Source organism: Carassius carassius, chromosome 29 (assembly GCF_963082965.1).
Source record: "Carassius carassius chromosome 29, fCarCar2.1, whole genome shotgun sequence".
NCBI classification, from domain to species: Eukaryota; Metazoa; Chordata; class Actinopteri; order Cypriniformes; family Cyprinidae; genus Carassius; species Carassius carassius.
The window spans coordinates 20,850,950-20,877,787 of record NC_081783.1 but is presented as its reverse complement, the minus strand read 5'-3'; the positions used below and the strand labels follow the sequence as shown (position 1 = coordinate 20,877,787).

Genomic DNA, 26,838 nt, shown 5'->3' with positions numbered 1-26,838 from the left:
ATTATTATTATTCTACATACTTATATCCCCATGGTTATATATTCTCTTTTTTTCCCCCCAGGGAACAAACCTCTCAATAACATAACATTGAACTTTCTTTCTTAAGCTGGAAGCCAGGGTAGACTACCTGGGCATTCCTGACTCTGCTGAAGGGGTTATTCTGCCCTTTTCTTGACAGCAGGTCTACCTATGCTAATTCCTCTTATAAGTCCATTCTTTCTGGTGGACGGGAAATCCTACCCGACCTGGTCACTGTAACGTTGACAACTTGCTGAGTTGGTTCTGGAAGAACAGTAAGATGAGATCGATTCCTTCTCAGTGTTCCCATCTCTGTTTCTACCTGATATGATCTTGGTGTTGCTGCTTCGCCCTGGACCGTTCCAGTGGTCTTCGATGTCCTGATCCACACTTTCTGTCCAGGTATGATGACTGGTAGATTTTTCGCTCTGTGTCTAGATCTGAATGTTTCCTGTTGTTTCTCTTTTAACATTCTATCTTTTCTTCTGAAAACTTTCAGGTCAGGCCATCTTGGGTTGAGATATTTAGGTGGAACTGGGACTGTTGACCTTATTCTTCTCCCCATCAAGAGTTCTGCAGGTGAGATCCCATGAGCTAATGGAGTCGATCTGTATACCAAAAGAGCTCTCTGAGGGTCTTGGTTCTTTCTCAGCATTTGTTTTACTGTCCGCACCGCTCGCTCTGCCTCTCCATTGCTCTGGGGGTAACGTGGACTGCTTGTGACATGTTCGAAATCATAGTCTTGGGAAAACTCTGCAACCTCACATGACGCAAACTGTGGACCGTTATCTGTCACCAGTGTTTCAGGGATTCCAAACCTGGCAAAGATGACCTTCAGCCTCTCCACTGTTGTCGCTGTTATGAGTTTTGGCAAGTTTGCAACCTCAATGTATCTGGAGAAATAGTCAACCACCACCAGATAATGTCCTCCTTCCCATTGGAAGATATCAGCTGCGACTCGTTGCCAGGGTCTCGCTGGTAGAGGTGTTGGCATCGATTGCTCTGTTTTCTGCTGGGAATGCTGACAGCAGATGTCACATCTCTCCATTAACTCTCTTACATCTCTTATAACACCTGGCCACCATATAGATTGCTGTGCCCTTGCAATGCACTTCGTCATTCCTTGATGACCTTGATGAAGTCTTTCGAGCATCTCTCTCTGCATGGGTTTTGGAATTATAATTCGTTCTCCTTTCAGTAGGATACCGTTTGCCACGTGGATATCTGCCCTATGAGACCAGTATGGCACGAGTTGTTCCGACACCGTTTTCTGATGGTCTGGCCATCCTTTTTGTGTATACTGTCTTAGTTGTTGGCAGGTTAGATCCTCAGTCTGTATTTCCTGAATCTGTTTCAGTTTTGTTTTTGTTGCAGGGATTTGTTGAACTATGAAATCCACAAAAACTCTACACTCATCCTCCAATGTTTCGTTTTCTGTTGATTTTTCAGGTCCCGATGGCGCTCGTGACAACGCATCTGCCGTGACCAGTTGTTTTCCTGGAACGTACATGATGTTGTACTTGTATCTGAGCAGCCTCAGTTTGAACCGAAGAATTCTTGGAGGTAAATCATCAATTGGTCTGTTGCCCAACAGTGATATTAGGGGTTTGTGGTCGGTATGCACTGTAAATTCCAATCCAAGCAAATATGCACTGAGTCGCTCACATGCCCATGTTGTCGCAAGAGCTTCTTTTTCAATTTGTGCATATCGTGTCTCTGTGGGGGTTAGACTCCTTGAGATATATACAACAGGCCTCCACTCACCATTTGGTTGTTTCTGCATGAGCACACCGCCTAGACCATAAGATGAAGCGTCGGCTGAAACTACAGTCTCGCTGTTTGGACTATACTGTGCCAGTATAGCTGGTGAGCTGAGTTCTTTCTTTACTTTTGCAAAAGCTTCTTTCTGCTGTGCATCCCATGTCCAGGTGTTGTCATTTCTTAACAGGTCTCTCAGTGGCTTTGTGAGAGTCGGCAGATGAGGTGAAAACTTCCCGACGTAGTTAACCATTCCCATGAAACGTCTCACACCTTCCACATTCTCTGGCTCAGGCATGTTAAGGATGGCTTTAATCTTGTCCTCGTCTGCTTCGATCCCTTGAGCGCTTATGATATGGCCTAGGAACTTCACTCTATCGACAGCAAAGACACACTTATCATTTAGTGTTAGTCCAGCTTTTTCAAACTTCTTCAGCACCTCACACAGTCTCTCATTGTGTTCTTCTCGTTCTTTTCCAAACACTAGGACATCGTCTGCATGACAAAGAGCTCCAGTCGTTCCTGCAATGATCTGAGAGATTCTGAGCTGGAAATGCTCCGGGGCCGAAGATATCCCAAAAGGAAGACGCCGAAAGCAGTATCTCCCAAAGGGTGTAATGAATGTTGTTAGAGGCTCGGAGTCTTCATGCAAGGGTATTTGCCAGAAACCAGATGTGGCATCCAATTTGGAGAACACAGCTGCTCCCTCTAGCTGTGCTAAAGTCTCATCCACAGCTGGCAGTATGTGTCTTTCTCTGCACACATTCTCGTTCAACCGTGTGAGATCGATGCAAATCCTGATATTGCCATTCGGTTTTGGCACGACAACCATACCCGCGCACCAGGGAGTAGGCTCTTCGATTCGTCGAATGACTCCCATTTCTTCCATTCTGTGGAGTTCCAGTTTTACTTTCTCCACTAGCGGTAGCGGTACTCGTCGTGGGGCTGATAGAGCATACGGGACGGCTCCTTCCGACAGTTTGATCTTGTAGCTGCCCTCTAATTTTCCGAGTCCCGAGAAAACTTTGGGGAACATTGCCTTGTACTGCTCTCCAGGTTTGTGCATGTTAGCTACCTGCTGCAGTAACTGTAAGCCTTGAATTGCAGGCAGTCCAAGCAGCGGCATCACTAGATCCGTTACAACATATATGTCCTGCCAAATTCTCTTTTTGTCCTTCTGCAGGCATGCACTAAACGTACCCATCACTTTCAATGGAGTACTGTTAGGTCCCAGGATCTTCTTTTTGGAATCTTTGAGTTTCCCTTGCTTTTCAGCTGAATACAAAGATGCTGGAATAGCTGTGACTGCTGCACCTGTATCTATTTTAAAGGTGATTGGTTCTTTATTCACCAGTATTTTCTGTTGCCACATATTCTCTTGTTTTTGGGTCTGGATTGTTCCCACGAATGCAGACTCATCATATGAACTTTCAACGATCGCTTCGAGTCTTTGAACTGACCGGCATACTGTAGCAAAATGTCCTTTTTTCCTACATTTTCTGCATTCAGCTTCTCTAGCTGGACACAATTTCCATGGGTGTTGTGGACTTTTTCCGCATCTCTTGCAGGAATCCATTTGTTTTATTTTATGAGCCGCATTGTAAAAACTTTGCGTTCTCTGCACTGTCCCCTCTGCTTTTTGCGATGTCATTTTTGCTTTAGATGTTCTCTTTGTTACGACTGCATCAACGTTAACTTCTTTTACTTCAGACTTTTCTCGTCTTATTATTGGCTGCTGACGTTTTATTTCCTCATTTTGTCTGACCTGAGTTATTGTTTTATCCAATGTCAAATTTGGATCTAGTTGCAGTCTCTCTGAGATCTTTGCATCTCTTATGCCCACTACAATGCGGTCTCTGATCATTTCCTCATGGAGATCGCCATATTTGCAGTGTTCCGCAAGCTTGTACATCCGTGATAAAACTCTCTGCTGATTCGCCAGCCTGTTGAAATCTGCTGTTGAATTTTGCTCTCTCATAAATAACATTGTGTCTGCCAATAAAGTGCTCACTTAAAGCCTTCTTGACTTCTTCATAACTCTTCTTCTCTTCTTCGTTTAGGGGTAATGTATTTAATATATCGTCACTTTTCTCCCCCATAATGTAAAGAAGAGAGTTTACCTGGTAGGCAGAGTTTTTTTCTGCAAGCCCCGACGCTACTCTGAATCGTTCAAAGCGGCGCATCCATTGTGGCCATGAACTGGGCTCGTCGAAGTTGAAACTTCCCGGAGGTGTCAGTGAAAATATCTGATCCATATTTTGACTGTTCACTACTCTTAATCTCGAGTGCACTGCTCCGATGTTCGTTTTCTTTTCTTTTCTTTGGCCCGTTCTCAATTGTACTTGAGCACTGTGTCAATTCTCTTTATTTCTAGCAGTTTGTGTGCAACATCGCTCTATTTTCTCACTTACTTCTTTGTTTCTTTCTTTTCAGGTTGTGAAAAAACACTTCTGACACCATGTAGCAGATGGTTATCACTTAATCTCTGAGGTTAAACATCAAGACACGCGAACAGCTCTGTTATTGAACATCCATTTATTCTTATTCTCCCCAATCCCCCCGTATATCCTTTTCTGCACAGGAGTGCCCTCTAGTGTTCTGTCGGTTACACTACACAAACAACGGGGACGCCAAAGTTGCACTCAAATTTCAAAGGTAAAATTCATAGTCACAAAAGCATGGAAGAAATGATTGCACTTAACTAACATTGTGTTCTTGTTAAGAGTTTATGTTTAGTACGGAACGGCCAAGCATCGCAGCATCTCGTTCCCTATTCAGGGAACCAAGGTTACATACATAACCGAGATGTTCCCTTTCATAGGTTCACTTCAATGCTGCGATGATGTCATAGCCTTGGGAACGATATACCATAACGCCTGACGTACCTAAGATAGCTGGAGGACCAAGGAAAGAATCTGCTCAAGCGGAAGAGACCCGGGAGCCAAGAGCCATCCTCACATCCAGATAAGTAGAACTTGATGAAAGTGCTAGGAGAGGACTAACCTGCCACAGCACAGACATCTCAAACAAAGCTCTTAAAATAGAGCCTGAAAAGCCATTGCTCTTGTAAAACGAGCACGCACCTTAGGAGGCGAAGTCACATCATGCTTCATACATCACATCATACATCAGTCACATAGGCTAAAGATATAGTACTATCTGACCCCGCATATCAAGGGATAAAGCCTCCAACCACTTGCTGAAACGAACAGTGTTGAAGCAGCCTTAGGATATACTAGGCCTAGGAAGCAGTAAGACTTAACCGACCTTGGGGAAAAATCCATACAAGAGGAGCTGACAGAGCCTGCAGATCATATTCCTCTAATTGAGAATAGATGACTTCAAAGTTATCTGATAAACTTAAACGGCTCAAATGGATGGCCTGCCAGGCCTTCCAATCGAAATAAGTCCCAAAATGAATCTGTGCTGGGTGGAAAGGCCTAAGCTGTCTCGTACCTGCATAATGGAAAACCAGAGGGTGACCTCCTTTTGAAACACCTCTATGGGTAACGCTCAGCAGATATGGCAGCAACATAAACCTGTGGCAGGTCCTTAAGGGTAATGGAGATGTTCACTCAGACCAACCTTACTCTGAACAGAATCGTTTGGAGCAAACAGGTCAACTGGAAGGCAGAAGACTGGTCCTGAGCCATTCTTGGCTAGAGCGTCCCCACCCAGGGGCGACAGAGGAGACAAGGAAACCAGAGCGGGCAATGCACATGCTCGAAACAAACAATCCACTTCCGCTCAGCCGAACCTTGCCATATGAGACTCACCCAACTAAGGGTGCAAGAGTAAGTCCACTCCTGAGGTCAGGTGATCCGGGACATGAACTGCTCTGATCGACAGGAACCTGGTCTGCGTCCAAAGAAGAACACATCTCACAAACCTGACAGGGGGCGAGAGTGTAATCCTCTCTGACCAATGTATGAGACCACAGCCATGTTGTCAGTCCTTGACCTAATGTGACAGCCACTCAACTGGCGTTCAAGACCAGTTCAATGGAATAAAGTATTGGCAAACTTCCTTCAAAAAGCAAACCTGAGGAACTTCCTGTGTCTCCTGACGATCTGGATGCAGAAGTATGCATCCTTAGACTGATGGTCACAAAAATTGTGGGTGGGGGGAGTGCATGTACAGTTCTCTTTCCACCTTCAATACCACGACTTAGGTGCCCTTGAGCAAGGCATCGAACTCCAAACTGCTCCCCGGGCGCCGCAGCATAAATGGCTGCCCACTGCTCCGGGTGTGTGCTCACAGTGTGTGTGTGTGTGTTCACTGCTCTGTGTGTGTGCATTTCAGATGGGTTAAATGCAGAGCACAAATTCTGAGTATGGGTCACCATACTTAGCTGAATGTCACTTCATTTGTGTCCTTGACATTGCTTACTCCAAGCACACGGTTAGGACGCAAATCCAATCAACCCAATAAGCTGAATGGTGTAACCATATGACAGCCTGATCCTCCCTCATGAGGCCCAGAGACACCTGAGTTGCGGGAAAAACCTCTGAAACAGGAATGGATACTAAATCAGGCATGCCAGCACAAACCACAGAGTGGGGACTTGGATGTCAACATAGGCCCTGCACTAATGGCTTTAGGGCTATCCTCTCTGTTGTGTCAATTCATGGTTAATTCAAGTTGTACTGAGCACTCAAACCTAGATTTACCCAGGATACTCAGAGCACTCCCAAGCTGCAGGGGGCAACCATACAACAGGAGGTGGAACCAACTTCTCGGAAGTGCTCTTGGGACCATATTTATCGGTGCACCAACAGGAAGTGCATGGCATTGAAATGTTTGGTAAGAGCTCAGTTGGCCCTCTCACCCGTTCCTGGAAAAAGATACCCTAACCACAGCTCCTGATCATCCAAAGACGCAACTGGTAGGACAGAATGTGATTGTGTTTGAATGTGTTGAGTTCAGGCTATATGATTTTTTGCTTGGTTGTAATGTGCAATTTAAATTAAATAGTGAAGACTTTATTATGTGAACGTAGAACTTGGTAGAAGTAACGTTACTCTAAGCATGTGTATTGTTTAAATTATATAAGTTTAATTATGGGATTGGTATTTTAATAATTAACTATTAGAGATCCTAGGTTAATCTAAATTACTTTGTTTGGTTTGGTTTGAGGATTCAGTAACATCTATTTATTATTACTTTGAGAAAGTGGTGTTGAGATTTATTTGTGATTTATTTGTAATTAATTCATGGTTTTGGTTTGTGTATCCTAAAGGTTATCAACCTATTCTGTTCCATCCCAATGTATCAAACCATCTTTAAGAAATAAAAGAAAAGAAAGTGAACCGTTTTGAGTTGTCCTTTGCGTTCATCAGAGATCAAGCAGTTTTCAAGTTTGGGCAAAGCTGTGGTCAGTCATCAAACACACAGAACTTGACACTCTCCATCTTCAAGTTAAAGTGCAGAGAACGGTAAAATCAGTCCGAAACGCAACATGCGGTGGAAAAACTGATAAAGGCAACAAACTTGTAGGTTGCCCACATATATACACAGTTCCAGCTCATAGCAACAGCGGAGCTGAAAAGAACAGAGTAATTAATCATGCAAACCTTAACTATCCAAACATATGGGTATCACCTTGAACTTGGTATCTTGAGTGGAAAATACTGTTGTCGTGGTCAGGTTTTCATTCATAAACCACTGCTTGGTAGCATGAAGCACCCAACATCTCTAGTGCACAATAATGTGTGCTGTAGTACATAATGTGCCTATTCACGTGAAGCGAGTGTTGGAAGCAAAAGCGCCGCATCAATCACATGAAGTAGGCTGACCTGTGACCCTTGTGAGCATATAAAAGATTTGCCATAAAAGATACTCTTACACGTGAACTTGTTCACAAAGTAACTCAGCTCAGAGTAACTCAGTTGGGATGAGAAGAATAATGATAGGCCAGTTATGCAAATAGTTTTGGTAGCCTGAAGTGCCAAAAACCATGTTGCAAGACAATGTGATTTGCAAAACTCCACAGATCCAGCTCGTAGCACAGAGGTAGACTACTATTTGTTCGTAGCACAGAGTCTACTATTTGTTCCAGCTCAAACAGCAGTGGAGCTGAAGAATTATTACTAGCTGGACATTTTAGTGTTTGGTAGCATGAAGCGCCAAAAACCAATGCGCACTGCAATGTCAGCTGTGGAATCCATGATAAAAACGGGTCACATGTAACTAGAGTTGGAAGCATAAATGCCAATCAATGTACATGCATTCATGCAGTGCAGGAATAGGGACAAGAAACCCCTGCCCACTCTGCAGCTCCAGTCACTATGGCATTAGGTTTTTCGTAATAACAGCTTGCCATAGTCTACTCTGTGAGCTCCACCTCTGATTTGTTCCAGCTCAAGCATCAGCGGAGCTGAAAGAAAAATTAATAGCCGGGTCGACTTATGCTTGGTAGCACGAGGCGCCAAGACCATAATGCAAGACAAACATTGGCTGCAGAATTCTTAGAGTCTGCGCCTAGAAGCAGTACACGAAATAAGTGCTGGAAGTGTAAGCACCAATTCAATGCACATGCCTGCATCAGTGCAGCGCAGAAGTAGAGAGAGAGCGAGAGATAGGAAAACCTGTCTGCTCAACTTTACAACCTGAGCCATTTTAACATTAATGTTACAACAGGTTGCCACTTAATATTTCAGCTCAATACAGCAGCAGAGCTGAACAAATGTATATTACTCCGGCAGATCAAAGCTCAGACATTCATCACACCACAGGTGTTCCCAAGGCGATGACGTCATCGCAGCATTGAAGTGAACCTATGAAAGGGAACAAAAAGCTCACCTGAATGCCTCTGATTGGTCATTGCATTCATAAGCTCAATGGACTCGTGTGTGATTGGTTATAATGCGCAACATTGAGCAGTTCTACATTTAATGCTGCGATCAACACTTGATTTCATTTTCTTTTTATTCGTGACAGCCCTAATGGATTTGGTTTAACTGAACATTAGCATATATGTCCGTGTGTCGGCAGTTTTATTTGTGCAGGGTAAAAAGCCTTGAATTTAAAATTTTATTTTAAAAATCCTGTAGATAGGCTACCCTGAAAATTATTTTCTTTTTTTTCTTTTATAATTTATAAACTGTATGTTGACTATTTATTTCATGCAATGTTTTATGCAAATTAGGCCGCTGTTTTTTAATAGCACAGTAACATTTGATTTAAAGTGAAAAAATCTGGTTTTATTTACAGTTACTCTTTTTAATTACAATTAGTAATTTTAATGCTTCAATCTAAACATAACATTTCTTACCTTAATATTCCAGCTTTATTTAATTTTTTTTATCATTTTTTTTATTTTCTTTGTTTTCAAGTTAATTTTTTTTATTCATCTGAAATAAAATTGCATGCATTTTCAAGTCACTTGATGGACCCAGTCCTGCAGTCTCAAGGTATTCTTGTTTCTGGATTTGACTCCACATGGTGACGCAATTTTAGTTTGTATCTGAGGAACCTGATCTTCTGTGTACGCAGTGTGTCTTGAAGCTCTGTAAATTGTGACAGGAGAAGCCAGCGATGCGTTTAAATAGTTCCTCTGAGGATCCCGTTTCAAATGGGAAGACGCAATGGAAACATCACAGCTCTCTTAAGTGGACTTCATAATCTGATAGTGTGGATTAGTCTTGTTGGGTCTATTTAAGGCATGCATGAAGCTAATGTGCCAAAACCTCTTGGTGCCCATCAAGGCCGTTTCTTATATCATGTTTTGCCTTGGTTTTCTGGTACCACAGAGAATGAAGGCTAAATCACCTCCCAAATAAAGAAGCTGTTACAGGGGAATCCCAACCCTATGGGCTGCAGTATATTGTGTCACGTTATTGTGATGCATCGATGAATCGTTTGATGCAACTCTTTCAGTTTTGTTTCAGCATCAGAATCAGAATCAGAATCAGAATGAGCTTTATTGCCAGGTATGTTCACACATACGAGGAATTTGTTTTCGTGACAGAGCTCCGCAGTGCAACATAACAGCGACAGAACAAAAAACACAATAAGGAATAAAAAATACAAAAAAATACAAATAGGTGGGTAAGGATTGACAATATACAAATTGACAATGTATGGCAGGTATATTAAAAAGAGCATTTTATGTATGTACATGTATATTATGTGGAAAAATTGTAACTGTACGCTAAGTATGTGTGTTTGGATAAATAAGTGTATGTGTATATAAATATAAATATAAGTAGTATAGTGTGTTCCATGTATGTACATGTATATTATGTGCAAAAGATTTACGTGTACGCTAAGTATGTGTGTTGGATAAAAAGTGTAGTGTATATAAATATAAATAGTGTAAATAGTGTAGTGTGTCCCACAGTTATTATCAGCTGTTCATAAGATGGATTGCCTGAGGGAAGAAACTGTTCCTGTGTCTGGTCGTTCTGGTGCTCAGTGCTCTGTAGCGTCGACCAGATGGCAACAGTTCAAAGAGGGAGTGTGCTGGATGTGAGGGGTCCAGAGTGATTTTAACAGCCCTTTTGCTCACTCTGGATAAGTACAGTTCTTGAATAGATGGGAGGGTTGTACCGATAATTCGCTCAGCAGTCCGGACTACCCTCTGTAGTCTTCTAAGGTCCGATTTAGAAGCTGAGCTGAACCAGACAGTTACTGAAGTGCAGAGGATCGATTCGATGATGGTGGAGTAGAACTGTTTCAGCAGATCCTGTGGCAGGTTAAACTTCCTCAGCTGGCGAAGGAAGTACAACCTCTGCTGGGCCTTTTTCACAATGGAGTCAATGTGAATGTCCCACTTCAGGTCCTGATTCAGATTTCAAGCATTCAGATTTCAAGACTCATGAATTACTAACAAAGTCATCTGCAAAATAAAGTTGGGTATTTGAGCAGTGGCACTTAAACTACATTTAGTAATTTAGTGCTAAAAATCAGATTGGATTATAATATTGTACAATATTAAGTTTTTTTTTCTTTAGTCAAAAAAGCCTTATTGAAGTCTCCATTCTAAAAAATGATTTGGTGGCTTTGGAAATATAAATAGCTATACCACCTTAATAAAGTATCTGAATGACACTTAAGTGAATGTTTGAGTTGGACATACCAAAAACAAATGCCTAAATATCCAACAGTTAATTTTTACAATTAAGATTTCACAAAAGGAAATCAGCAGGATATTTGAATAACAAATAGATATACTTAACTTTTTTTTTTCTTCTTAAATTTCAATTAAACTATTTGAGTGTGCAGAATTTACACTGATCAGTTTCAAGAACTACAATTAGGCTATTTTATATGAATTTTTTACATTAACAAAAACTTAAGTTAGACACAATTAACAATCAGCAGCATGCTTTTACATGGACTGTATAAGCAGAGTAAGTGATGAAATTAAAATATTACCGACACTACTTTTAAACAATAGTTTTCAAATCCATGTCATGAGCTGCACTATATTTTTTACAGAATTAATTGTTATTTGTTGATGGACTGAAATTGTGAGCCTTTGCGGTGTACAAACGCAACCTAATTTATATTTTTGTGCTATTATTGTAGATTAATCAAAGACTTTAAATATGCCAATGGCATCATATTACTTATGAATGGGAGAAAGTACATCAGCGAAAGTCCTGCCTTTTAAATAAAAAGAGCCAGTTGTCAGCTGTGTCATTGTGTCCTTTAGGACTGTGCAAGAGCAAAGGCTGGTAACTAGCTTGACAATTTTTTAATATAAGCATTATAAGATCATAAGAAAGAGCATTTAACAACCGATTTTGATTAGAAATATGGAGTTTAAAAGTAAGTGTGTTTGTTGTTTTTTTTCAGAGATTTCAGAATTTCGCCGTTTCAAATATGGCCACCAAGTGAACAGACTTTTCCTGGAAGCTACTATTTTACCTGTTAAAGCACTTGTAGTTGGCCGGAGGGAGTTTCTGGTGCGGTTCCTCTATCTGAGTGTTGAGTGAAGACAGAAGCTCTTCATCTTCTCCCAGGGCTTCTCGCCATGGTGAACGATAAGACTTCGGGAATTTCTCTCGAGGGATCTCTCTAAGCCGTCCAGAGTAGCCTAAAAGGATAGGATGGAGTTTGGTGATTCACAGGCCAATTATACTATAGAGGGAGCTTTGCTGTCCTGAAGCACATTCAAGCATGCTACGGCGTTTAGCTCATAGAGCTCGCCCAGGAGCGTGCAGGTCCCTTCAAGGGCCACGGGCAGATAAGGAGATGGAAACAGGAGATGGATGTTTATTAAGGGCTCCACAGATGGAGGAAGAACATTAGACTGAGTTAATTAAGTGCAGCAACGAGCTAATGATTAGAGTTTATCAGATGAGTGAAGAGTGAAGCTGCTCTCAAAGACGTCAGAAATACATACAAGCGTGCTCCTCATATTCGAAAATACACTGTGTATTTGTGTCTGCACTGCAAAGATCATTTTCTAAACGACCAGTTTCGTCTGTTTCCAGTTAAAATATCAAAAAAATTTGAAAGTGTCATTTGTTATTTATATATATATATTTTTAATATATTTTTATATTTTTTTTATTTATATAAAACTGCAAATTTATATTTGCAGTTTTAATTTAGATCTTGTTTAGTAATTTTATGTTCTTTTGTCATTTATTTGTATAAGAAATATCAATAATAATAAAAAAATATCATTTTTATGTAGCTTTAATTTATTCCAGTTTTAATCATGTTTGTACTTCAATTTCATCTTATTTCAGTTTTTATGTTCATTTTTTTTTTTTTGGTGTAAAATCTTCATCTAATATTTTACATTTTTTTTTTTATTTTAATTACCAAACATTTTTTTTTATGTTTTAATATGATTTTAATAGTGGTAGTTAGCAATAACAACACTGTTCTCAACAAGTACATTTATCTTGTTTTAAAGATTTTTTGATATTTGACTGGAAGACATATAAAATATACAGTAAATAAAAGAATTACATTAGTCATTTTTTTACAGTGCAAGTTTTTGTGCGGTTTGAGTCAAGATTAGCACAAATTATTAATCTTACTAAGACAGTTCAAAGTTAGATGTGTATAATTTAAACTTTTATAAATGAAAGTTATTATAAATATAAACTAGATTTCTGTTTTTTTTATATAAAATATTAGAAGTGCTTGTTTTTGCAAAACTCACTGTCCTGTTGCAAAGGTATTGTGGGTGGTTACCAGGGTTTTGCTAAGCAGTTGCTAAGGTATTCAGAGTATTTTTTGGTTGATTGCTATGCAGTTGCTAGGACATCATAGTAAATGGTTGCTAGGTGCTAGCTTATTGGTACTAGTCCAATTTCAGAGGCTACTTTGGATTGCATGTTTGCTCAAGTCACTAAATCTATATGATACAGGTGCATCTCAATAAATTAGAATGTTGTGGAAAAGTTCATTTATTTCAATAATTCAACACGAATATATAATAACATTTGTTGAGATGATGAATTGGCGGGTTTTTGTTAAATGTGAGCCAAAATCATCACAATTAAAAGAACCAAAAACTTGAACTACTTCAGTCTATGTGCATTGAATTTATTTAATACACGAGTTTCACAATTTGTGTTGAATAACTAAAATAAATGAACTTTTCCACTACATTCAAATTTATTGAGATGCACCTGTATAATGAAAAGTCATGCATTGGGTAATTAATAATCATGAGAGTGTGTACCTGGTGCCAGGATGTTTGGGCTTCCTTTCTTGGCCACGGTGTTCTTGAGGGTGCTGACGAGGCTGTTTTTACTGACCACTGGATACAGCAGGTTTTCTTTCCCTCCCTGCATGTCTGTCGTCATGTGGTTCTGGTTCTGTTCCATGTTGTTCTAATGGAAAATGTTTAGGACAGAGCAGTTTGTCCAGTGTCTTGTAAAGCATGAATACATGACCTTGAACCTGAAGCCATGTCTGTCTTTTCTAATCTGTAGCATTGCATGTACATAAAGGATGCCCGGCAGGAGAATGTGAGACGTGTTTCATTACCTCATCAAATGGATTCCTGCAGTAAATCCATGCAATATTCTATGCATATCTGTCACATGATCTTATATTTGTTTTCTTCGTGAATGTACACAAATAAAAGCAGACCTTTATACAGTGATGCATTATCAATAAGACAAAAGTGTTTAAAATTGATTCTGCTGGTAAGTTTAGTACTTTTTAAACTAAAAATGGGAGTTGTTGCTCTTGTCCCCCAGCTGAATGTTTACATTTTATTACGTATAAGACGTTTATTACGTATTACGTCTTACGTATAAGACGGAGGAAGCATCTGCTGAGTTCTCCAGCGTGAATCTCTCCGCTCTTCTCTGGCGCTCCTGGAACATGATGGATCCTCTGTTGGTGTTCAGGTTCAGCTCCTCCATCATCACATCCCTAGGAACGCTGATCTTCTTCCCAAGGTTCAGACCTTCTCACACACACAAAGTTGCTTTAGTGACATGCTTTAGTGTTATTCATCCTTGATCTTTGTCAAGTGTTTTACAGTATGGACATCATTTTCATAAGAGCGTTTGTTTTTGGAACAGTTTTTACCATGGTACTGAATGATTAATACATATGCAATTCAACTTGGGGGTCAATAGGACTTTTTTTTTTCAAAGAAATTTATACTTTTATTTATGAATGATGCATTAAATTGATCAAAAGGGACACTAAAGACATTTATAATTTTAGAAAAGGTTTCTATTTCAAATAAATGCTGTTCTTTTTAACTTTCCATTAAAGTATCCAATGTATCACAATTTTTAACATTGATAATAATAAGTAATGTTATATTTGTTTTCCTACATATTAATATACAATAAGTTGATTTCTGAAGAAACAAAATGGAGCTTGTAGAGAATTTAGGAAGGAAACCGTAAACAAATAACAACAGAAAATGACAAGAATCCCCAGAAATATGGAATTACATTTGGTTCAATAATAATGAACGAAACTTTATAAAACTGAACGTAACTTTTTCAGAAACTATCAGAGATATGCCATTACAAAAGAAGAAAAACACAATGAAAATGAAAAAAAAAAATGAACTCAGTCGCACAAATTTAACAGGCTCTTCAAATAAGCTTCATTCTTTGTTAATGTTTTTCAAAGATTCGTTTTCGCTAATCGTGGATTCTGAATTCATTGCCACAGATTTCGCTTATGCTTCGCAGTTTTTCGTTTGGTGTTTTGACAAAAACCTTTCGTGGGGGCGGGGTTAACAGTGATCTACTCTGATTGGATAGTGAGCTTTTGATGGACAGGTGCTCTCTGACCGGGAAGTACAGATGCCACTCAGTGGCGCACTTATTGGAAAGCACTCGCGGTGATTTGTATTACTAAATATGTAAATATTTTATCTTCGATCATCTCAGTCTGTAAAGATGAGCTCTTGTCCTTCAAGGCAGCTTGAAGTAAGCTTGTGTTACTGAATGACAATAATAACCCGCAACAAACTGTAGCACACTGTAACATGAAAAACTTGTATCGATGTTATTGGTTACTTCAGTAGCACAAGCTTACTTCAAGCTGCCTTGAAGGACAAGAGCTCATCTTTACAGACTGAGACGATCGAAGGTCAAATATTATTTACATATTTAGTAATACAAGGCACGACGTATTGCACACAAAATAGCTTTTTTTCTTTTTCTTTTTTTATTAATGCGGAGAACAAAAACATACAAAAGTATAAACATACATCACATAATATCAACCACAAAACAACAACAACAACAACAACAACAACAAAAAACAATAAAGAATAAAATAGAACTAAAGAAAAAGGGCAAAAATCTAAACAAAATTACACAAGGAGATCGAAGGCAGAGCAAATCTAACAGTCCTTATAGCTTTCTTATTAGTAGATACTGAAATTACATTCAAATAGTTTTCCATTTCTTTTAGCAAAACAGAGAAGACAGGTTTACAGTTGGAGAATTTGCATTTGTGAATGCATTTGCATTTTAGGAAATTTAATAAAAACTGTTATTTTCGTTTATGGAGTCAGAGTCATAATACCCAAATATGTTTTTCATATGTACTGAGAAGCCTGGCGAAATCTTACAGTTGACAAACACACCAATGTAATCCCAAAGTTTCTGAGTGTAGTGACATGAGTGTACAGTTTCTTCAGAATTCCAACAAAAAGAGCATGTAAGATCAATGTAAGATTTGAATCTTTGTATAAACTTCTTTACAGGGTAGAACCTGTGTATGAGCTTAAAATAAATGTCTTTCACTTTGTCTGTGAAAAAGAATTTTTGCGGTAGAGGCCAGATTGAATCACCGCGAGAGCTTTCCAATATGCGCTCCACTGAGTGACGTCTTTACTTCCCAGTCAGAGAGCACCTGTCCATCAAAAGCTCACTATCCAATCAGAGTAGATCACTGGCAATGAATTCAGAATCCACGATTAGCGAAAACGAATCTTTGAAAAACATTAACAAAGAATGAAGCATATTTGAAGAGCCTGTTAAATTTGTGCGACTGAGTTCATTTTTTTCATTTTCATTGTGTTTTTCTTCTTTTGTAATGGGATATTTTTGATAGTTTATGAAAAAGTTACGTTCAGTTTTATAAAGTTTCGTTTATTATTATTGAACCAAATGTATAAAGAATTCAATAATCAAATAAAGATCAAAAAAAGAAAGAAAAAAAACTGATAAATAAAATTCTATAAAACTTGTGTGTAAAATACTGTTATAGTTTTGAGTTAGCTTTTATTTCTATATTTTCTGCTCGCATGTTAATTTTAAAGCCTATACATTTTTTCTAAGTAATTTTTATTTAGAAACATTACACATTTTATTTCAAGTAACACATTTTTTTTATGGTTTTAGTTCATTATAATATACCTGCTGCAGTAATGGCTCCAGAAAGTTCAGCTTTGTGTATAATAATAAATCACATTTAAAAATATATTCATTTCTAAAATTATTTTACATTGCAATAATAATATTTTACAATGTAATATAATACATGTTACACTAACAATAATATTTCACAATGTTATAGTTTAAAAAAAAATGAAATTAAACAAATGCAGCTGTGCTGAGCTTCTTTCAGAAAGATGAAAAACATCGTACCGATCCTAAAATTGCATGGTGGTGTAAAAAAGGTTGTGGCATCTCATGTCTCATTGTTTAAGGTCTGGACTGATCATTTATTATATCAGTCATTTCTAAGTGGGGCTTTACTGTCCAAATGCTCTTTTTAGACTGATCCGATCTCTTGCATTGTCATTGCTCTCGGGTTCTTCTGTTGTGATTGTTGTGTTATATGGGTAACAGTGATGATTATTATTAGACTGCAGTAATGTGGAACCCTTGACTTGCCCTAAAGTGGCATATCAGTGAGAGCATTCCTGCCAGGGCACAAGCTAGCAGTGGCCCGTGGCTTATTCTTATATAATTCCTTCTCCAGAGTTGGATTCAGCTGAGCTGGAGTTTCTGTGAGCCCAGATCAGACACACTGTGGCTTACGTCAATGGAAAATCGCAAACAAACATACTGAGACACTGGGATAGTTTGAGGAATGTTTTGTATGTGGAGACTTCCCTCCGTTTAGATCACTCAACTGACTGAGGAAGAATCTGCTTTGATCTGTTCTGCTCCTGTCAGTCAACTGCACCGTCTCTCATATGAGTCCTTACAAGACTGAAGTCCATCCACAGTCACCTTATGATTGCCCTGATTAATTGTGATATGTCATTTTGTAGGAATGTGTGTGTGTTTTTTGCTTATATAGGGTTTCATATAAGTGTTTCTGTATTGTGTGAGTCTGTTATACCAATATCAGTAAATTTTGACCCTGTGGGGTCTTTTTTTTTTGGGTTGTTATGAGGAAAATAGCTTATAAATCATACATTATATTATTATTTTTTAAAGATTTCTGTGAGGGATATGTTTAGGGTAAGGGAATAGAAAATATTGTTTTTACAGTATAACATCATCATGTCTAATGAATCTATACAATAATCATTACGTCTATGGAATGTTCCCACAAAACATGGAAACTATAGTGTGTGCGTGAGTGTGTGTGTGTGTTACCTCCCTTTGCCTCTCTGCTCAGGATCATGGCCTGCTGCTGTGTCTGTTTGGTGAGACTACGTTGTGCCGTCTGCATCCTCTCGGTCTGAACACACATCACAACACAGCAAGTGATTCATACCAGGCTTATAATAATAATAATAATAATAATAATAATAGTTTTATTATATTTAATATGTAAGCAATACTATGCAACTGTATACATTTGATAACTTAAACAATTACTAATGATAATAACTATTAATATTATTATTATTTAGCTATGTGATGTAAATATGAGACAAAATTTCAAACAGGGGCATGGCCCATATCTTGAATTTTAGGGATATTCTCTAGGCTCCATCATGCAGTTAGTTGTTGCACTGCCTCATATTAGTCATTAGTCGACTGTATGAAATGGCAGATGATCCACATAGGTCTGGGACGGGGCAAGTATGTTAAATGCGTTAATAATTTTAACGAGTTATTTTTCTCCATAGTTAATTAATCTAATTAACGAGTTAGATTACCAGCCCTAATTGTAATAGTAGATTGCATAAAATAATAAAATCCAGTGTATTTCTTTAGAATGTTTTTATAATATTTTAATTTATAAAATATTAAACAACAATGTAAAATAATATATTGTAATATTAAAATAATACATTTTATTTTATTTTATTAAAAAATAATACATTTTATTCAATTAATATAAATAAAATTTTAGTATGCATAAAATATGACTTGCATGTTGATTTACTAGGTAACAGTAAATATGATAAATGATACTGAATTAATATTTGACACTTAGAAGATGACATGCAGGGTGTTTTATTTGGTAAAATTCTTCCAAAATATGTCCAAAAGTCAACACTAGAGGGTAAATATTGGCCCCTAATGAAAGTTAATTTTTTTTATAATATTATATTCGGTGTGAAATGACTTCAATAATTCATGCTTTTTAATGTAAAATCTTTTGACTCCATGGTTTGTTTGTTTTTTTTCACTGGAGCAATTTTAATTCAAATGATTCAAAAAATGTTTTAACTCCACTAAATTTGGCTGTTCTCACTGAAGGTACAGGAAAGCATTTTGTCATGCTAAAACAGATTTCATCTGATTGGACACTGTGCATTTACCCAGCTGCTGTGCGGATTACATGACCAGACACACACACACACACACAAGCGGGTTTCTGGCTTACCTGAATGTGTGCTGGAGAAGATGATGTTTGGTGTGTTTGCTGATCTGAGTGTGAGAGCGCAGAAGCATGAAGCTGGTTTCTATAGACTCATCTCAGCCCCTGCCTGATGACATCATCACTGCTAATTTAGCCAAATGACAGGAGCTAAATGGGGCAAAGAATTTAGTCCCTGATGCCCCTCTGCTGACTCCCATTATAAAAACCTGATGCCAGTTTTGCGTGTGGACCGGTCTTTATGTTGTATGTCTGTGTGTATTTGTGTTTGTTGTCACTGGAGACCGTTGCTCAGTCCTGGTTAAGATCCATCTACTGTATGTGATCAATGTTTTAGTCTCACTGTCAGGGTCACAACTGGACCTTTACCTTTGACCTGAGCTTAAATGCAGGACTAAAGGCTTGGATCATTTAGTCTTGGGAAAGTTTGTAGGATCTGTTATTTGAATTCGTATTGAGATCTATGATGTTTGATCCGAGCACAATTTGAGAGCTTAAGATCATTTTTTAAATGTCTTTTTCCAATCTGCTCTGCATTTGATCTGGTTGATTTCTGTGCAACACAATTGAGATATAAAAGAAATATAAAATCTCTTTTCTATATGGTTGCTATACGCCATCTCAACGGCTATCCACTCGGTTCTATGTAGAGCAGTGTGGGAGCTACGCACGGCTGCTCTTTGTGGACTTTAGCTCGAAATTTAACATCATCCTCTTCAACAGGTTGGTGACCAAACTGCTAGACCTGGGAATATCTTACTCTGCCTGTAGATTAAGAACTTTCTGTCCGATCGCCCGCAGAAGGTGAGGTTAGGCCACCACTCCTCCTCATGCCTTAGCCTCAGCACCGGCTCTCCCCAGGGCTGTGTGCTGAGTCCTCTTCTTTACACCCTATACACCCATGACTGCATCCCCACCTGCTCCAGCAACACCATCATCAACTTCGCTGATGATACCATCATGGTGGGACTCATCTCTGGGGGAAATGAGTCCACATACTGGGTCGAGGCGAAGCAGCTGTCAGTGTGGTGCATGGAAAACAACCTGGCCCTGAACATTAACAAGACCAAGGAACTGATTATTGATTGTAGGAGAAAGAAAACTGACATCCAACCCCTATTAATCAATGGGGACTGTGTGGAGAGGACTTCCAACTTCCGATTCTTGGGCGTTCACCTTGATGATGACCTGACCTGGAGCAACAACACCACTGCTACCATCAAGAAGGCACACCAGAAACTGTACTTTCTGAGAACTCTTAGGAAAAATCAATGACAGACAGAAATGTGAATGTACTTTTTTTTTTTTTTTTGCTCCTTATAGGTTTGCTTTTCTTCAATTTCGTTGTACTTGTACAATGACAATAAAGATAATCAATCAATAAAGATTTGCAGGGGTATTTTTTTTTTAATCACATTTTTTATAGCCTTAGTAAATGTCTTTCTTTGTAAAACTCATGTTCTTATATTTAGAATATTTTCAAAATTAAAACAATAAATTCCATTAGAATGAGCCTCAATCAGGAAGAATAAGTTGCCAATCAAATGAAATAATCAACCAAATTCAAAATTAAAATCTTTGCAATACAGAGATTGCACCGAACACAAAAGTGGCATTTAGGCATAGGCATTTATAAACTGTTTAATGAGGCTCAGAGGTGGCATGAATGCATTTAAATTCGTCACAATATTACTGTCACTTTTAGTGTCCAAAGAAGACAAAGGAGGATGTAAAACTTAAGCCTTTTACAGTCTGTGCAGTTTCATCAGTTTTATAAGATCATTACAAATCAAAGTGTATGACATGGATCTAATAATCTAGGATATATAGACTGTACAATGATGACACGTGTTGAATTGTATTCTATGACTTTAGTAAGTTAGTATAGAAAAATAAATAATTTAATCATAAGTCATTATCAGCATCCGCTAGTGGCAAACAGATAGAGCAAGATAAATTGTGCTTTGTGTTGTGTTGATCAATTTAATGTTGCATGTTTACTGGCTAATCAGTAGATGTCATAGCAGCAAACTGTGAGATGATCATCCTTAATTTCTGACAATGCCAGAAAATGATCATTAGTCAAAAGACATAGCAGGATCACTGTTTAGGAGCCACGACCAAAGAAATCACAGTGATTGTTTCACATCGGTCATTATTTGTCTGGGACAGCCCGAAATCGTACAGTATATACTGGGCTTAAGACACACAAAACAAAAAAATGAATACAGTGTTAAAATGAAACCAAAACACAGCATACTTTTCAAGGCACATCCCGCCCACACGTATGTGGATCCTCCCACTGTAAAAGTCCGACTGAGGAGGGATGGCTGGGGCTCTGGAGTAGGATAAGGTGTAGGAGAAGTGCTGGAGACTAGAGCCAATGGTGGCATGCTTGGCCTCATGGCCTCCACGTCTCCAGTACTTCAGTTTGGCTGGCTTCGCATGCGACCCCTTCAGTACTGGCTGAAATTGGACGCCTTCATATCAAGGTGGACCAGGCCTGCGTAGCAGCTCTGACCCTTTTGAAAGACCCTCAGTGGATGGAACAGGGCATGCCCCTGGAAATGGTCTGCAGAAGGAAGGTGGTCTTGACCAACACTTTCAACACAGGTTGGGGAGCATTGTGCAACAGCAAACCAGCTTTCAGCCACTGGTCAAAAGAGAAGGGTCGGCTTCACAGTAACTGCCTGGATGTTTGGGCTTTTGCACCATTCTGCCAGACCATTGGGGACACTCTACGTTTTAGTCCACTCAGACAGCATGACATTGGTGACCTATATAAATCACCAGGGTAGTCTTGAAGCGCCTCTTCATTCTGCTCGGCTCAACTTGCATTCACTGAGAGCAACTCATGTGCTGGGCAGGTTGAACCAAGGAGCAGACATGCTATCTCAGATCACGGTCCCCTCAGAAGAGTGGATGCTACACCCACAAATGGTTCAAAGAATCTGGGAGATCTTCAGCAAGGCAGAGGTCGACCTCTTCTCCACAGAAGATAACTCTCATTGCCCAAATTATTTTTCAAAGGACAGGGATGCGTACGACTGGCCCAACCTCCACCTTTACGCTTTTCATCCAGTCGCCCTGATCCAACAGATAATCAGGTAAATCAGGGAACAGAAACACAAAGGTTCTGTTAGTGGTCCCGCTCTGGAGGAACCAACACTGGTTCGCAGAGCTGTCTTGGCTGCTCTCGTGGCCCATCCCCCTGAGACGGGACCTCCTCTCTTAGGCAAACAAGATGATATGGCACCCCTGCCCGAGCTGTGGGGTCTGCACCTTTGGTCTCTCGATGGGAGATTAAGTCATAAAAATTTAATAAAAACAATGTAAACACTTAAAATCTAAAAAATATAATTATTTTATTTGTTTACCTGCATGTCAGTGTGACCATTAAAGTGGTGTTAAATTATTAGGAATATTAACGTCCTCAGAGATATTTCAAGGGTTTCAGCTAACAGGGGCAGTCATGGCATATTGGATAGAGAGTTGGACTTGTAACCCAAAGGTTGTCTCAGATCCGGCACGAATTGTCTGTGGGGGAAGTGAATAACCATCATTCTCTCTACCTTCAATACCACGACTGAGGTGAGATCATTGAGCAAGGCACCGAACCCACCAACTGCCCCCAGGGCACTGTAGCAATTTGGCTGACCTCTTGTGTGGACATATTTGTGCCAGCTCCGCTATTCGACACTCCAATGTATTCAGGAGATGTTGTTCTATGCTTGGACCACCATGGAATACCACATCTATTAAAACTTCTGGCAAATCATAATTTTTTGGCCTCAGGTTCTTTTCAACATACTGTGGCTTATTATCTGGGGGAAAAAAACGCACGTCAAAGAAAGTGGAGGAACACACCCACCGATTGCATAACCGCCACAGACCAATGGAAGCTCAAAGGTGTTTAGGAGCCAAAACTAACTCCCCCAGAAAGTTTGCTTTGGTGACCTGATTTTGTTAGAAATTATGTCATATCAGTTTGTTCTTCGGTTTTGTTTGAAGTATATCGGGGCCTTTACGCACTTAAAGTCTTCTAGATTTTAATTTGTGAATAATATGTAAGCCATTAAAAAGTAACAGATTATGAGCATTTTCAAATGTAATATATACTCTAATTACAAGTACTTAATTTTTGGAATATAATTACGCAATCCAGATCAGTTACTAGCCAGCACTGATTAAAGCATTATAAATGTATTTACTGTCACTCATTTTTGATCAGTTTAATGTGTCCTTGCTATGTAAAAGTAATAATTTTGTTTAAAAAAATGAATCCTTCTGACCTTAAATGTTTCAATGATATTTGATATGTATTAATCATTCAGTACACAATAACTGTTAGTCACACATTATATTTAATGATACAATTGTAAAATTGGAAAGAGCAGCATGTGTGCATGAGAGTTCTGCTTCTGTCAGTACTCAAAGTCACCAGGTGCTATAGATCAAAAGAGTTTATAGTATAAGTGTGGCTCTTTTTAAAATGTTTCTAGCTCCTCCTGCGCTGTTATTAAGACCGGGACCGTGTCTGGAGGAGCTGCAAACTTCTTAGACGGATAGACAGGAGGTTATGGGATTTAAATCCTGCCATGATTCAAAACTGAAAATACAGTTCTGAAAGGTTGAAACTAAGTGTTCGAAAACTCAAAATCTTACAAAAAAAAGTTTTGCAAGATCGAAAAATAAGATTTGCAAGCTTGCAAAATGTTAAAAAAAATAAAAATATCTATGCAAACATTGTTGTTTTTTAGATTTCCTTCTTCAGAACTGCAACATTTTTTTTACGATGTTGCGCAAATAATTTTTCAGTTTCAAATTTGTCAGTGTTCTCCCACTGTATTAGATTGTTTTCCAGGTTTGAAACCTTGTAAATAGTGATCTGAAAACTGGTGTGCGAATGTGTGAAATTTTGTTTTGAAACTCTGAAAACAGAGCTTTGCAGGCTTGCAAAGTGGTAAAAAAAATTACATCTCTTCAAACATAATTTTGTTTTTGAGTTTTCCCTCTTCAGAAGTGCAACACTCTTTTTTTATGGTGTTGTGCAATCTTTTTTTCAGAGTTTCGAATTTGTCACTGTAACTCCCAGTGTATAGTTTGCTTTCAAGATTTGAAACCTTGTAAATAGTGATCTGAAAACTGGTGTGCGAATAGGTGAAAAAAAGTTTTGAAACTCTGAAAACTGAGGTTCGAAAGGGCGAAGCTTATTACGTTACATTACATTTGCACTCCTATTGCAGACTATTTTTTCAGAGCTGAGTTTACCACACCCACTTTGCGGAGAAACGCCCACACAGTTGCGAGTTTGCGACTCAAGTGATTTGTGGCAGCGTTGTCACGCAGCTCTGCTCTGAAACTCTGAAACTCAGACTGAGCGAAAATGAAGCTTCGCAACCTCGCAACTAAAGAAAGGCCTGGAGGGAGGGCCTTCTGCTCTTGGCCAATGCTTTGCTGTCTGCTGACGTACAGTCCAATCACAAGTCGTATTTACTGGAAAGGTGGGATTGACCGACTGCTCCGCCAATAACAAAAGCGCACAGGATACGCAAAATAAACGGTCCTAAAATTTAAATTAAGGTTACCGACTTGTCGCTTGAATTCATTATACAATTGCCAGTAGCCACCGAGTTTACCACTGATAGTCCGGCGGTGCATCAGTATACACACTCACCTCACGCAGCGAACGACTCACTTTCCTCAACTCAGTTTCTTTCTCGGGGGGCGGGGGGTTGGTCCTGTAGCTAATTTCACATAATGATTACAATGATTTTTTTTTTTGTGCTGGTAGTAGGCTAGTGCTTGCAACTTGTCTGGTTTAGGTCTGTCATTGAAAAATAATGATGACAATAAAAACGCCAGTAGGTGACAGCAAAACCATGGTTTTAAGTAGGCTATTTATTGAATCGTTCAAATCAAAATTTTCGTTCAAAACGGCTGATTCTATTAGAAAGGAAACAAAAGAGTCTATTTGAATGGACTGTTGAATCACTGGCTCACTTGATTCGTTGAAAATCTGATGAATTCAAGGAACAAAACACCGTGTTAAGGGCCGTTCATATGTCGTGCCTAAAAACGTGTGGAAAACGCGTCGCTTTCTCCTTCTTTCCAAAGCGCTCGGGCAGTTGCGCTCCTATGCACTGTTGTAGCTATAAAATTAATAGCACATTTGTGCTCGCACACGTGCTGATACTCAATAATTAATGTTCAATGAATATGAAAACGTACAACATTTTTTTTTTCATGGCTTAAATTATAAGGACATTCTAACTGTATTTATTAATTCCAACAGGCTTTGTTGCAAAGTGGATGCTTTTGGACTCTTAGGACGTGTTTTTGTTGGGTTTTTGCAAAGTCGGTGACTCAAAATGTCAGCTCTATCCTCTCTCAATCCGTCACAAACAGCATATGAGGACAATGGAAGCAATAAAAAAACAACAAATATAGCCTACAAGTGCTATAACAAGTCTCAGTTAACACGTAACAAAGGCTTTTAAATAATATAATAAAGAAATACTGATAACAGATAGAATAGAAAAAGAATAGAGCAAGCTAAAGTTAGAGGTCTTTTTTTGCCTTTGTTAATTGTATAATAAAAGAAAACCGATAGAATACAAAAGAATAGAAAGCTTAATATTATTCTTTTTTTAAGAATAGTGAGTGTTAAAGTTAGAAGGTCAAATACATTTGGAAGAGATGTGATTTAAGCTGATTCTTGAAGATGGATAAGTCCTAGCCTACTACCAGCACAAAAAAAACCCCATTGTAATCATTATGTGAAATTAGCTACAGGACCAACCCCCCGCCCCCCGAAAAAGAAACTGAGTTGAGGAAAGTGAGTCGTTCGCTGCGTGAGGTGAGTGTGTATACTGATGCACCGCCGGACTATCAGTGGTAAACTCGGTGGCTACTGGCAATTGTATAATGAATTCAAGCGACAAGTCGGTAACCTTAATTTAAATTTTAGGACCGTTTATTTTGCGTATCCTGTGCGCTTTTGTTATTGGCGGAGCAGTCGGTCAATCCCACCTTTCCAGTAAATACGACTTGTGATTGGACTGTACGTCAGCAGACAGCAAAGCATTGGCCAAGAGCAGAAGGCCCTCCCTCCAGGCTTTTTTTTAGTTGCGAGGTTGCGAAGCTTAATTTTCGCTCAGTCTGAGTTTCAGAGTTTCAGAGCAGAACTGCGTGACAACGCTGCCACAAATCACTTGAGTCGCAAACTCGCAACTGTGTGGGCGTTTCTCCGCAAAGTGGGTGTTGTAAACTCGGCTCTGAAAAACTTGTCTGCAATAGGAGTGCAAATGTAATGTAATGTAATAAGCTTCGCCCTTTCGAACCTCAGTTTTCAGAGTTTCAAAACTCTGAAAAATTATTTGCGCAACATCGTAAAAAAATTTTTGCAGTTCTGAAGAAGGAAATCTAAAAAACAACAATGTTTGCATAGATATTTTTATTTTTTTTACATTTTGCAAGCTTGCAAATCTTATTTTTCGATCTTGCAAAACTTTTTTTTGTAAGATTTTGAGTTTTCGAACACTTAGTTTCAACCTTTCAGAACTGTATTTTCAGTTTTGAATCATGGCAGGATTTAAATCCCATAGGAGGTCAGTTCATGTGACAATAAGACTGTTCAGGCTTCATTGTCATGAAAGAGCAGACAAACGTGTTGACTGTGATTGATTTATACATTTTAGAAGGACAGTGATCTCTTGATGTTGCCTTTTTTGTGTCCTTATTCTTTATTGTTTCACAGTTGGAGATAGTCTTGGAGTCCAGACGTTCAGACTTGTGTGGATTTGAAGACGTGTGTCGTGTGGTCAGGATGTACGGGCTGCTGTGTGAAAGTCTTCATGACTTCATTAAGGAGTCGTA

The 26,838-nt window shown here is 38.9% G+C and overlaps 1 protein-coding gene and 1 long non-coding RNA gene across 3 annotated transcripts in view; one reads left to right on the top strand and one right to left on the bottom strand.

Annotated features, from left to right (window-relative positions):
- The window catches only part of myoz3a (myozenin 3a), a 21,019-nt gene extending 1,643 nt beyond the window's left edge, over positions 1-19,376 (bottom strand). Inside the window, exons 1-5 of the mRNA XM_059516783.1 lie at positions 18,967-19,376; positions 17,784-17,868; positions 14,004-14,161; positions 13,427-13,577; positions 11,650-11,818 (exon numbers count right to left, since the gene is read on the bottom strand). Coding sequence (XP_059372766.1) covers positions 11,650-11,818; positions 13,427-13,577; positions 14,004-14,161; positions 17,784-17,859 — 554 coding nt within the window. The 5' untranslated portion in view covers positions 17,860-17,868; positions 18,967-19,376. The remainder of the gene's footprint in view (positions 1-11,649; positions 11,819-13,426; positions 13,578-14,003; positions 14,162-17,783; positions 17,869-18,966) is intronic.
- Positions 13,684-26,838, top strand: LOC132110186 (uncharacterized). Of its 2 annotated transcripts, XR_009424609.1 has the most exons (4): positions 13,684-13,813; positions 14,011-14,153; positions 23,463-23,536; positions 26,720-26,838. It is a non-coding gene; the product is annotated as an uncharacterized LOC132110186 (long non-coding RNA). The 2 variants fall into 2 exon arrangements; XR_009424608.1 differs by lacking the exons at positions 23,463-23,536; positions 26,720-26,838 and adding an exon at positions 17,158-17,465.